Source organism: Dermochelys coriacea, chromosome 6 (assembly GCF_009764565.3).
Source record: "Dermochelys coriacea isolate rDerCor1 chromosome 6, rDerCor1.pri.v4, whole genome shotgun sequence".
NCBI lineage: Eukaryota > Metazoa > Chordata > Testudines > Dermochelyidae > Dermochelys > Dermochelys coriacea.
This window is the reverse complement of record NC_050073.1, coordinates 23,852,678-23,865,958: the sequence shown is the minus strand read 5'-3', so window position 1 is coordinate 23,865,958 and position 13,281 is coordinate 23,852,678. Positions and strand designations below refer to the sequence as shown.

Sequence of the window (13,281 nt, the reverse complement as noted above, 5' to 3'; positions counted from 1 at the left end):
AGTCCTCAAATCGTGGTTTAAAGACTTCAAGGAGCAGAGAATCCTCCCACAAGTGACCTGTGCCCCATGCTACAGAGGAAGGCGAAAAACCTCCAGGGCCTCTCCAATCTGCCCTGGAGGAAAATTCCTTCCCGACCCCAAATATGGCGATCAGCTAAACCCTGAGCATATGGGCAAGATTCACCAACCAGATACTACAGAAAACTCTTTCCTGGGTAACTCAGATCCCATCCATCTAATATCCCATCTCAGGGGATTAGTCCTATTTACCCTGAATATTTAAAGATCAATTAATTACCAAAATCACATTATCCCATCATACCATCTCCTCCATTAACTTATCGAGTAGAATCTTAAAGCCAGATAAATCTTTTGCCCCCACTGCTTCCCTTGGAAGGCTATTCCAAAACTTCACTCCTCTGATGGTTAAAAACCTTTGTCTAATTTCAAGTCTAAACTTCCTGGTGGCCAGTTGTTCTTGTGTCCACATTGGTGCTGAGCTGAAATAATTCCTCTCCCTCTCCTGTATTTATCCCTCTGATATATTTATAGAGAGCAATCATATCTCCCCTCAACCTTCTTTTAGTTAGGCTAAACAAGCCAAGCTCCTTAAGGCTCCTTTCATAAGACAAGGTTTCCATTCCTCGGATCATCCTTCTCTGTACCTGCTCCAGTTTGAATTCATCCTTTTTAAACATGGGAGACCAGAACTGCACAGAGTATTCTAGGTGAGGTCTCACCAGTGCCTTGTATAATGGTACTAAAACCTCCTTATCCCTACTGGAAATGCCTCTCCTGATGCATCCCAAAACTGCATTAGCTTTTTTCACAGCCATATCACATTGGCAGCTCATAGTCATCCTATGATCAACCAATACTCCAAGGTCCTTCTCCTCTTCTGTTACTTCTAATTGATGTGTCCCCAACTTATAACTAAAATTCTTGTTATTAATCTCTAAATGCATAACCTTACACTTCTCTCTATTAAATTCCATCCTATTACTAGTACTTCAGTTTACAAAAAGAAAAGGAGTACTTGTGGCACCTTAGAGACTAACAAATTTATTAGAGCATAAGATTTCCTGAGCTACAGCTCACTTCATTGGATGCATTTGGTGGAAAAAACAGAGGGGAGATTGATATACACACACAGAGAACATGAAACAATGGGTTTATCATACACACTGTAAGGAGAGTGATCACTTAAGATAAACCATCACCAGCAGCGGGGGGGGGGGGGGAAGGAGGAAAACTTTTCATGGTGACAAGCAAGGTAGGCTATTTCCAGTAGTTAACAAGAGTATCTGAGGAACAGTGGGGGGTGGGGTGGGGTGGGATGAGAGGGAGAAATAACATGGGGAAATAGTTTTACTTTGTGTAATGACTCATCCATTCCCAGTCTCTATTCAAGCCTAAGTTAATTGTATCCAGTTTGCAAATTAATTCCAATTCAGTAGTCTCTCGTTGGAGTCTGTTTTTGAAGCTTTTTTGTTGAAGGATAGCCACTCTTAGGTCTGTAATCGAGTGACCAGAGAGATTGAAGTGTTCTCCAACTGGTTTTTGAATGTTATAATTCTTGATATCTGATTTGTGTCCATTCATTCTTTTACGTAGAGACTGTCCAGTTTGACCAATGTACATGGCAGAGGGGCATTGCTGGCACATGATGGCATATATCACATTGGTAGATGCGCAGGTGAACGAGCCTCTGATAGTGTGGCTGATGTGATTAGGCCCTATGATGGTGTCCCCTGAATAGATATGTGGACAGAGTTGGCAACGGGCTTTGTTGCAAGGATAGGTTCCTGGGTTGGTGGTTCTGTTGTGTGGTTTATGGTTGCTGGTGAGTATTTGCTTCAGATTGGGGCTGTCTGTAAGCAAGGACTGGCCTGTCTCCCAAGATCTGTGAGAGTGATGGGTCGTCCTTCAGGATAGGTTGTAGATCCTTGATGATGCGTTGGAGAGGTTTTAGTTGGGGGCTGAAGGTGATGGCCAGTGGCGTTCTGTTATTTTCTTTGTTGGGCCTGTCCTGTAGTAGGTGACTTCTGGGTACTCTTCTGGATCTGTCAATCAGTTTACAAGGTCGTCAGGATCCTCCTGTATAATATCCCGATCCTTCTCTGAATTGGTAACACCTCCCAGCTTTGTATCATCTGCAAACTTTATTAGCACATTCCCACTTTTTGTGCCAAGGTCAGTAATAAAAAGATTAAATAAGATTGGTCCCAAAACTGATCCCTGAGGAACTCCACTGGTAACCTCCCTCCAGCCTGACAGTTCGCCTTTGAGTAGGACCCGTTGCAGTCTCCCCTTTAACCGATTCCTTATCCACCTTTTGATGTTCATATTGATCCCCATCTTCTCCAATTTAACCAATAATTCCCCATGTGGCACGGTATCAAACGCCTTACTGAAATCTAGGTAAATTAGATCCACTGCGTTTCCTTTATCTAAAAAAATCTGTTACTTTTTCAAAGAAGGAGATCAGGTTGGTTTGGCACGATCTACCTTTTGTAAAACCATGTTGTATTTTGTCCCATTTACCATTGACTTCAATGTCCTTAACTAATTTCTCCTTCAAAATTTTTTCCAGGACCTTGCATACTACAGATGTCAAACTAACTGGCCAGTAGTTACCCGGATCACTTTTTTTTCCTTTCTTAAGAATAGGAACTATATTAGATTTCTTTTAGAACTTTTTGTTTTTGTCATCTGTCTCTGTCAACCTTCGGTAAGTTTCCACTCCTAACCCCCATTCTCCTTAACACCAACTTGGCCAAACTGGTTTCCCAACTCGGGCATAAAGATGCTGTCATCAGAACATAGTTTTAAAGTTAAATGTCCCCCATTGTCCTCAGCCTAGTGAGAACCTGCTGTAGGTCCTGTCCAACAGGATGGATACATATAGAAAGAGGTTTCCTATGATTAGGAAATTTCATGACAACAACGAGAATTCACAAGTCTTACAGACAGACCCACCCCGCCCCCGCCCGATACACACACAAACAAATCAAGCCATATGAATCAGGCTCGTGTACACTCAAGTCAGCAATTCTGGTATTGGGTTCTTAAGTAAACCTCCCAGTTTCTCAGTGCCTTCTGTCCATCCTCTGGTATTCCCTCCACACATGGTTTTTCCTCCCTCCTATCTCAGATGGCCAGGAAATTGCAAGAGATTAATAGAGACTTGTCTGGCCCCAATCTCTCATTGGAATTTTTTTCCATGCTTATCAAATATTAAGGTCCCTATAATATTAGGTTGGAAGGAGGGAATGAGGCAGCCAGAGCATAGCAGAGTTTTCTGATTTTGAGTGCCACACCAGAGAGGGAAAGTTTTCCACCTGCTGGCAAGGTAAAGGATCAGCAGCTTTACACATCACGTCACTGCGGTTATCTGCAGAGTCGAGCAAAAAGAAGTTCTGCAGTAGTTCCCCCCCACCCCTGCCCATCTCCCAAAATTCATTGTCATTACTTAAAAGCATGAGTCTTACTGATGCAACAAACATTCAGACCTGCCTAGCAGTGCTAACTACAGGAACTTGGGAGTAGAAAGACAGGTCCCTACTCTAACCTGTAACTGGATGACACTGTTAATCATCATACTTGTCTTACCCTTTCAATTTTCTTTCTCTAAGAGGGCAGGGGGGACCTAAGGAAAGAAATGTAGGGATTGGTAATGACTGTGGTTTTGTTCTTCTAAGGACTTGTTCGCTTCCACTACATAAAAAGAAGGAAACTGAAAGCGAAAACCTCAAGCAGGAAAAGCCTTGAAAAGTAGAAAGTGGCGCAAGAAAAATCATTTCCTATGGAATACTTCAATTCAGAGACAGGGGTCAAAACCACAAAAGTCTACGGAAGACCTTGAACATGCACCAGTTGCTCAAGTTCTACACAAACACAGGGAACCTAAGACATCATCATGATCAGCAGGTGGCTGCTGCAATGTTGCCTCATGCTGCTCTTCTCCAGTAAAATCTCATGTCTGGGCTGTAACAGGATTTAGGTTCTACAAGTCAGAATGACCAGCGAGAGTCTAGAGCATCTGGAGAAAATGGGTGGAAACTTTCCCTTCCAATGTCTAAAGGAAAGGACAGCATTCAAGCCCAGAGCTATCCTCAAGATTCGACTGTCCCAACAAGAGAATGCCAAGGGAGCCATCCAACAGATCCTCCAAGAGCTCTTCCATATCTTTAACGACAATCTCATCCAAGATGCCTGGAATGGGACTTCCATACAGGAATTCCAAAATGGTTTTCTCCAGCAGATTGAGAAGCTGGGGACGTGTTTGAGTGCTGAGAAGGGAAAGGAGATAACTTACCCAGGAAAGGAGAACCTCCTGCTCTCTAGCCTGAAACTGAAGAGATACTTCCAGACAATAGATGATTTCCTGAAAGAAAAGCAATACAGCCAGTGTGCAAAAGCATCTGACTCCATGGCACCTCATCTCACCTGACACACACACTTCCACATGGCATAGGTAAGAGTCACATGCAGAGGGCTCTATTCCAACTTCATGCAGCCTGCGGCTGGTGCATGTGATGTTAGTGTCGGATGTGTTCCCTGCACAAACACCATTTTAAAAACTTCAGTAAGAGCAATAAAGACTCTACATTGAAGCATGCTGAAGTCAGGAAATGCCAACATTAAAATTGAATGTGCAGCCTTAACACTGCTTACGTGCATGTATGCATCACTATACAGCCCTCAAATACTTGGTCAAACTTTAGATAACGCTATATATTATGCTATTTTTTTCTGATGGCCTTAGACACCTGTATGACACTTATATCACTGTGTACAATCCGTAAGACACACATGCAGTTTGTGAAAATAGTTTATACACAAGATGTACAGTTAATAAGGCCAGGGCCCTACATCACTCTCCGTTCCTCTTACGAGATTGTAGAAATAATTGCATTCTTTGAGAGTGTTTTTAACTATGTGATTATATACACTGTAATGGAAACAGCTGTGGAATCTTATTTTTGCCTGTGTAGATTTAAGAACTTTAGAGAGTTATGGCATTTAAGCTTTTAAAAGAAAAAAAATCATATTCTGTAAGAACGACTCTGAATTTTCACTGAACTATGCACATTACTGAATGGACAACTTTATACTTGGAATAGATGAAGATTTTAACATTGAGGAATGTTAAAGGGCTGTCTGCATCATATTGTAAATTACCAGCACTCTGCTTCATACTGCTTGCACTTTTAACTCTGCAGGTCCCAAGGCAGTTGCCTGGCATACTGCATGGCAAAGTTAGCCACAGCAGCATACTCTTCCTTAGGAAATCTGTTAAAAAGAGCCAAAAAATCAGATCAATCAGTGTTTAAAGATAAGTGAGATTCTTAAACCCTCAAGAAAATTTAAACCCTCAGCTGTCAAGGCTGTTACTAGACACTTCCAAGAGCGTCCAGAAAACTCAAAGCCAGATTGGTCAACAGGGCATTAAGCAGGGACAATAGAGCTACAGTCTGTTGTGTTTACAAGTCATAGAATTCTGTTGGGCTAGTGAGCGGGACTGAGTTAGCACTCTTTCACAACACCTTCCCAATCATGATGACTTTATTCAGATTGCATTCCCATAAGAACCACACTGACCATTTACAAGATCTGCTGTTTAGTTTACAAACTTTAGAGGACAAAGTCTGACCTGAACTAGCAGATATTTACTTGTATCTTTCCAGCTAGAATCGATAGGAGTTTTACATATAGCCCATGCACTGATCTGAGAATGTAAACCGTATTTACTTCATTTAAATACAATTTTGATAGTTCAGATTATTTATTACAGATGAAAACACTACAAAAGACTCTGAATTCCTGATAGAGCTGATGATTCCAATCCACTGGTAATTATTTTGAATTAAAAGATATTTTTGTAACTCTTCATATAACTGCATCTAGCTTATGGCTTAGATCTTGCCAAGAAAGCTCACAATAAGTTAACCGCTATTCAGACAAACTAACCTCTCCCTTTTGAAGTCATTATGGTGGTAATAAAAGCTAGTTGATGTTATTCAAAGTTCAATATTTTGACAAGTTTCCATCTAAATTTGAAAGGGAAAAAATGAAAATGTCTACAAAGATGACATCCCATTTTTGACCAGCTCTGGTAATTTAAGTTTTATTATTTATTTCTATTACCATAGCCTCTTGAAGCCAAAGTCATGGATCAGGACCCATTGGCTAGGCACTGTACAAACAGTACAAAAAGACAGTTCATGCCCCAACAAGCTGATGGCAAAGGCTTCTCCAGCTATCTGTGGCATCTCTTGTGAGATCCACTCATTTCAATTACAATTATAGATAAGGATAAAACTGATTTGTTGTCTATGGTACATGCAAGATGATTACTTAAAACTTCTGCATAAAAATCTCATATAAAATATTACTCATTTCACTAATTAAAAAAAATTAGAAGCAAGTCAGAAAAAGTGACTGCCTGAAACTTCCAGTAAATGATGGACATTTCATCATATTAGACACTGGTTAACTGATTGATCATTGTATCTATGGAGAGACAATACAGACCTAGATCAATTGAAATCAGGAAGCCTTAAGAAGAAATAAGGGAATGAACAGAAGCAATGTTTGTTTGCATTCAACAAGCAAAGAATTGCCCAATTTGAATTTAGTCAGGTTTCTGTTAATTATTTCCAATTTGTTCTTTGAGATAAGGCTTCCTATAAATATAGTACCATTTTTCTTGTGAGAATCCATCAGAAAGGACTCCATTTTTCCGGGGCTTTGCAATACTGCAGCGGTAAGTTTCATTCCATATGGAAACTTCATATTTGTACCATTTTACCTTGTTTTGTATTCAATTGTCATCTTAGAACTGGTGATTTTTATGATGTAAAAACTGAAGCAGAAAGGAAAACTTCTATTTTTACAACTTACCTCCCAGCCTGGTGCTGTGATGGCAGAAAGCATTTCATTTTTCTGAGTAGAAATCATCACTTTGGGAACTCTTCTGAATTGTGTGTCACCCTGAAGATCCATGTACCTGTTCCAAAGCAGATATAAGAGGAATTTACATTATGTCTGGAGTCTTTAAAAGATTGCCCAGTTTTCTGACATATATTCTCCTTCTATTACAGCCTAAAGAAGTGAACTATGAAGTTCTACAACTGCATGTTGTTGTTGTCCCTGGTACTATGTGTCAGTGCCCAGAACTGGTTCACTGATGCTGGATCATTCATAAGGGATGCTTATCGAGGTATGATTTTTACTAACTGCTTGTTCTTCATCAAAACGGTCCTCAGCCCGCTGTAGATATTAAAAAAATTAATAAATGAATAAAAACCCACAAAGCCAAGCTGAAGAAGGAGCTCTAGACCAATTTTGGATAAATAAAAAATTTACTCAGTTCTTCACAAAAAGGTACATTAGAATTTTTTTATGATCCCTTAAAATGATGCAGTTTTAGGTCCCACATTGGGAGTCTTAGCACAAGGCTGAAGAACCAGAGCCAATCAGATGGCAGTTATGGGCCATAGATTGCAGAAATTATGGATCATAACTAAACAGATATTTTCACCAGACAAGAGTCACTTAACATTTAGCAAGATGTTTAACTGCAACCTGTGGACTCAGCTGATCATGTTCTGACTTTAACTTCTGCACTTTCCTGATTTGGATCTCAGTGGGTCTAGTAAAATCTGGAGGCATACTAATGCATTGATAACTAATGGGTATCTTTTATTTGTTAGTTTTTCGTTTTGTGAGAGGTGTATGCCAATTCCTTGTAAAGAAAATATAACATTTGTTGAATATTTTCAGAAGCTTTCCTTCCCCCTCCCAGAAATGTTTCTGGGGTCAGATAACTTGGGTCCTGATTTAGCACTACAGGAATGAACATTTTCTGCAAGGTGCTGAACTTCCCTTATTCCCATGCTGGTGAGTTGAGCGCATTCAACACCTTGCAGAACTGAATTCTTAGGTCCTGACTGAGGAAAAACACTTAAGCACATGCTTAATCCATCCTTATTTAAGAAATCTTAAGCATGTGCTTAAGTACCCTTCCTGAATAGAGATGTTTTATTCAATCAGGGAGGTATGTGAGATATAATAGGTTTTATCTGGTTGGAGCTGTGGATCAAATTATACTGGACCACCAGGCCTTCTAATGTTATGATTTATTTAGACTCAAGAAACAACTCAGCATAGTCTTTGATTCCAGTTATTTTCTCCTATTTGCCATTGCCCATTTTAGATCCAAATATCCTCATGTTTCTATTTTAGGTTGTTACTCCATGATCTCTCCCTTTTGATGTAAGAAGTGGGCTTTTTTTTTGTTTTGTTTTATTTTTTAAATTATAGTGGACTTGGGTGGCAGTGATTTAACTAAATTGGTTTCTAAATAAATTTAGTTACATTGATGCACAAACTGTATGTAGACAAAGCCTTAAAGGAGATTTGGGAGGCTGATGATTCTAAATCATAGCTCTACTCCATTGTCCTGGTGAGTCTTAAAAGAGCACTGAGAGAAATGTGAGGGTTTCTTTGTCCCTAAAGAATTCCCTAAAGATATTGTGACGGGTTATGTCAAGGTTCCCTCCCCACTCTGAACTCTAGAGTACAGATGTGGGGACCCGCATGAAGGACCCCCAATAAGCTTATTTCTACCAGCTTAGGTTAAAAACTTCACCAAGATACAAATCCTTCCTTGTCCTTGGATGGATACTGCTGCCACCACCAAGTGAGTTAGACAAAGATTCAGGAAAAGAACCACTTGGTGTTCCTGGTTTCCCTAAAATATCCCCCCAAACCCTTTCGCCCCATTTCCTGGGGAGGCTTGAGAATAATCTACCAACCAAATAGGTAAACCAGGTGACCACAGACAAGATCCTTGGTTTTTAGGACACTAAAAGCCAATCAGATACTTTAAAAACAGAACTTTATTATAAAGAAAAAAAAGTAGAAGAAACACCTCTGTAAAATCAGGATGGAAGGTAATTTTACAGGGTAATAAGATTCAAAACACAGAGGATTCCCCTCTAGGCAAAACTTTAAAGTTACAAAAAACAGGGATAAACCTCCCTCTTAGCACAGGGAAAATTCATAAGCTAAAACAAAAGATACTCTAACGCATTTCCTTGCTATTACTTACTATTTCTGTAAGTGAGTTGTATCCTTCAGTAGGAGCTAGATTACTTGCTTGGTCTCTCTCTTTATCTCAGAGAGAAGACACACAAAGAGACAAAGCAAAAACCTTCCCACCACAGATTTGAAAGTATCTTCTCCCCTTATTGGTCCTTTTGGTCAGGTGCCAACCAGGTTATCTGAGCTTCTTAACTCTTTACAGGTAAAGGAGGGATTTTATGCTACCCTTTCCTATATGTTTATGATAGGTTGAATCACAGAAACCCCCTTGGAAATTGCCAACTGATGTGCCGAGACTACTTCTGCCCCTGCTTTCCCTGCCAGCTTGGGACTCCAGCAGCCTGTCTTGTTGAGCCAAGCATGGCAGTCTGCTCTGACACAGACCCAGGGTCTGAACCACTTGTCCCTGAACTGCAGACTTAACTGAAAGCAGCTTAAGAAGAGCTCCTGTCTTTAACACTCAGATGCTCAGCTCCCAATTGCATCCAAACCCATAAATCCATTTTACCCTGTATAAAGCTTCTACAGTGTAAACTCATAAATTATTTGCCCTCTATAATACTGATAAGAGAGATATGCACAGCTATTCCCCCCCCCCGAGGTATTAATATATACTCTGAGTTAATTAATAAGTAAAAATTGATTTTATTAAATACAGAAAGTAGGATTTAAGTGGGTCCAGGTAGTAACAGACAGAACAAAGTGAAGAACCAAGCAAAGTAAAATAAAACTGAATATGGATAAAATCTCACCCTCAGAGATGTTTCAATAAGTTTCTTTCACAGACTGGATGCCTTCCTAGTTTGGGCAAAATCCTTTCCCTGGTACAGCCCTTGTTCTGGCTAAGGTGGTAGCTAGGTGGATTTCTCCTGACGGCCGCAACCCTTTGTTCTGCTCCACCCACTTATATATCTTTTGCATAAGGCGGCCTTTTTTTTTTGCATATCATAAGGCAGATATTGCAACAGAGTTTTGTGGAGATTCCCTGTTTTTATGAGATCCTTCTCAAGGGAACTCCCTTTCATTTCCTCCTCCAAATATGTCACCTGGTGGAAGCTTCAGTTAATAAAATAGCATAAATAGCTGCAAATCCCTGTATCTCTAATGGGAGTCCTGGGTATCAAAGAAAGTTGGGCAATTTTTTTTTGGCAAATGCTAAATTCACCAAAAAATGCATTTCAGGGGGACACTGCAAATTTTGGTCAAATTTGCCAAATACTTTAGGCTGGAAAAAATAACTTCAAAACTAATAATTTTCACAGTGAGCTATTCTGACATTTTGCTGCAGAAATGTCTATTCAAATCAACCTGAACAATTTTCTTTTTCATTTTGATGAGAAAAACCATAACAAATCAGTTTTGGTTTGAAACTAAACAGTCTTTCTTTTTTGGATTTCTCCGATCTTCCACTGCACCAAAAAAATCAGTATTTATTCAGCGGTATATAGTAGCCTTTCTGCCTTCTCTAGAAGTACTATACTTGGAAGCCACAGTGGTGAAGTGATGGGAATGGTGCTTGACTACTTCAGAGGAATGTGGGTGGAATAACCTCAAAGTTTTATTTTAAATTTTCAGTGTCTCTATAATCCTTTCTCTTTTCTCCAGGCGCTGAGGATATGTGGCGTGCATACAGCGACATGCGGGAGGCGAATTATAAAAATGCAGATAAATATTTCCATGCTCGTGGGAATTTTGATGCTGCCCAAAGAGGGCCTGGCGGTAAATGGGCAGCAGAAGTTATTAGGTAATGGATTCCACTTGGATTATGAGTTAAATGTCAGTAAAGAGCTATGCAATCAAATAACTATGAAGTACATAATTCATAACTAGTTCTTGTCCTGTTTGAAGTGAGGACATTTTTATTTAACCTCCGAACTGGCTAAGTGTGAAGACTGTGCCCATTCTTGAGTTGTAAAGGTGATTTCTGAGCTGACCTATTTAGATATATTCAGATATCAGATCTCATTACTATGTGCAGGGAGGCTGATGTTTTCACCACAGGGCTTTTAAAATTTAAATAATTGCAGGACCTCACTTTAATCTAGAATCGGTACATATTGCCCTGGGTATTTCATCCAAGAAAACTACGATCAATGGTTCACTTACAGTCCTCTAATGAGGATTGTTTTAAAATATTGCTGTTGAACATGATGACTTTGATACAATGGAGCTTATGAGGAGTGAATAGAACTTAGTGGAGGCAAGTAACGGGAAAGCTTTTAATTCACAACTGGTGGACATCTGATGCACTTCTGGGATGACCGATGCTATTCACAGACAGGCTAAGATTTGTGTCTGTGTTTGTGTGTGAAAAGGTAGGCGAGCTAATGTATTTTATTGGAATTACTTCTGTTGGGGAGGTATTTGTGCATGTTCTCAGTTTTATGGAAAAGTAGGGATTAAACTGGGGAAAAAGTGAAAAGTAAATAATTTAGTTATTGAGATTTAATCATAAACTGCCTAAGATAATCTTTGTTTCCTCTTTCCAGTGATGCTAGGGAAGGTTGGCAGAGTGACATTAGTGGCAGAGGAGCCGAAGACACACGTCAAGACCAGGAGGCAAATGCATGGGGCAGAAGTGGAGGAGACCCAAACCGCTACAGACCAGAGGGCCTTCCCTCGAAATACTAATGCAGCCTGTAATACATTATAATGGTTACATTTTTCTACCAGCTGTGCAAAACCACAATAAAAAAAACCTTTAAATTTCTGGTGAATGAACAAACATCCTCAGCTACATTAGAAAGGATAAAAAGCAATATACATTCAAATCTTCATGATTTGGGGCCAAAGGTAACCCTTAACTGCACAGGATTTGGAAGAATCTTCCAGATTATTTAATGATTGATCTTTACTTGATTTGTTGCGTATTCCTGTGAAGCAGCGGGCACTGGCCACTGGACTATTGTCATCCATTATGAAAATTCTCCTTTTTAGTGTTGTCCCCATTTTACAGACAGGGATCTGAGAGATGTTAATTGACTTGCCTAACATCACAGGGGAATCTATAGCAGAGCTGGGAATGGAGTCCAGTCCTCTAACCATAAGACCATCCTATCTGGCTAATGAGTTGTGGGCATAAAAACCACCTTACAAAGATTTAGGTATCATGGCAAAAACAGAAATTTATCTGGTAGGTTAGGAGGAAAGTTGACATTTTAAATGAAAAGATGAGAACACTTTTTTCTACGGGGCTGGGAGTCTGGGTCCACTTTAATAAGCAGTAATGGTGCTTATGTTTTAAAAGTATATATTTATTGTTGTCAGGTGGGTAGAACAGCTGTTCCGTCTCAGGTCAGGCTAGAAAGGCTGGATCACAGACATCACTGGATGAAATTTCCCATTGTTGCCGAAGAGCAGAAGTGAGTGGAAACAGCATCAGACAGGGGTGGCAAAACTAAGTTCAAAACCAGTTAAAGTACATTGATAAAAACCTGGAGAAATTATAGGGGTTAAAAGGCTCAATGCTCACAACTTGAAGTCAAAAAGAAAGGAAAGGAAAGGAGAGGCACAAAAGCAAATCCAAATGAAACCAGTGTTTTCTGGCTGTGTGCTTCCCAGTCTTTGGATAGTTACCTGGCAGCTGACTGCAGTCTCATTAGAGGTTTCTGGTCGTACATTAAACCTAACATCTTCACTTAAAAACAGAGGAATCTTAGGTTTCAGAGTGGTAGCTGTGTTAGTCTGTGTCAGCAAAACCAACGAGGAGTACTTGTGGCAGCTTAGAGACTAACATATTTATTTGGGCATAAGCTTTCAAGGGCTAAAACCCACTTCATCAGATGCATGGAGTGGAAAATACAGGAGACAGGTATATACACTGTTGAGAATCTCCACCCCTGTCCCACATCCCACTGGTGATACCGGTTGCCGGCTCCCTCATGGAGCCAGGAGCACGGGTGTGTACCTGGCATGGTTCACCCCCACTCCTGACATCTACCCCTTTTGTGGCGTGAAGCAGAAACTGGCACATGCTTATCTCATATGTGCCAGGTTGCAGACCCTATTCTGGCTCCTCCAGAGCCTCCTGTTGTCGTTCTGGATGCACTTTTCCCCACCTCTCTTCATATAGTCACACCTTTCTATGGCCCCATGAAGTTGTGAGACCTCCTCATCAGCCTCCTGCTGGCACTGGTCCAAGTGTCCATTTACAACACCAGGATGAGGATG

At 40.2% G+C, this 13,281-nt stretch overlaps 1 protein-coding gene and 1 pseudogene across 4 annotated transcripts in view; both read left to right on the top strand.

Moving 5' to 3' along the window:
- Positions 1-11,751, top strand: part of LOC119857159 (serum amyloid A protein-like) — a 33,674-nt gene extending 21,923 nt beyond the window's left edge. The window contains exons 1-4 of one of the 4 annotated variants that reach the window (XM_043517595.1): positions 6,590-6,769; positions 7,107-7,225; positions 10,717-10,855; positions 11,601-11,751. In XM_043517595.1, the coding sequence (XP_043373530.1) occupies positions 7,123-7,225; positions 10,717-10,855; positions 11,601-11,742 (384 nt within the window). In that variant the 5' untranslated portion in view covers positions 6,590-6,769; positions 7,107-7,122 and the 3' untranslated portion in view covers positions 11,743-11,751. Of the gene's footprint in view, positions 1-6,589; positions 6,770-6,914; positions 7,226-10,716; positions 10,856-11,600 lie in introns of those variants that run through there. The other 3 variants (XM_043517596.1, XM_038405668.2, XM_043517597.1) reach the window with 3 other exon arrangements.
- On the top strand, positions 3,920-4,453 carry LOC119857302 (annotated as a pseudogene).
- Positions 11,752-13,281: the final 1,530 nt, after the last annotated feature.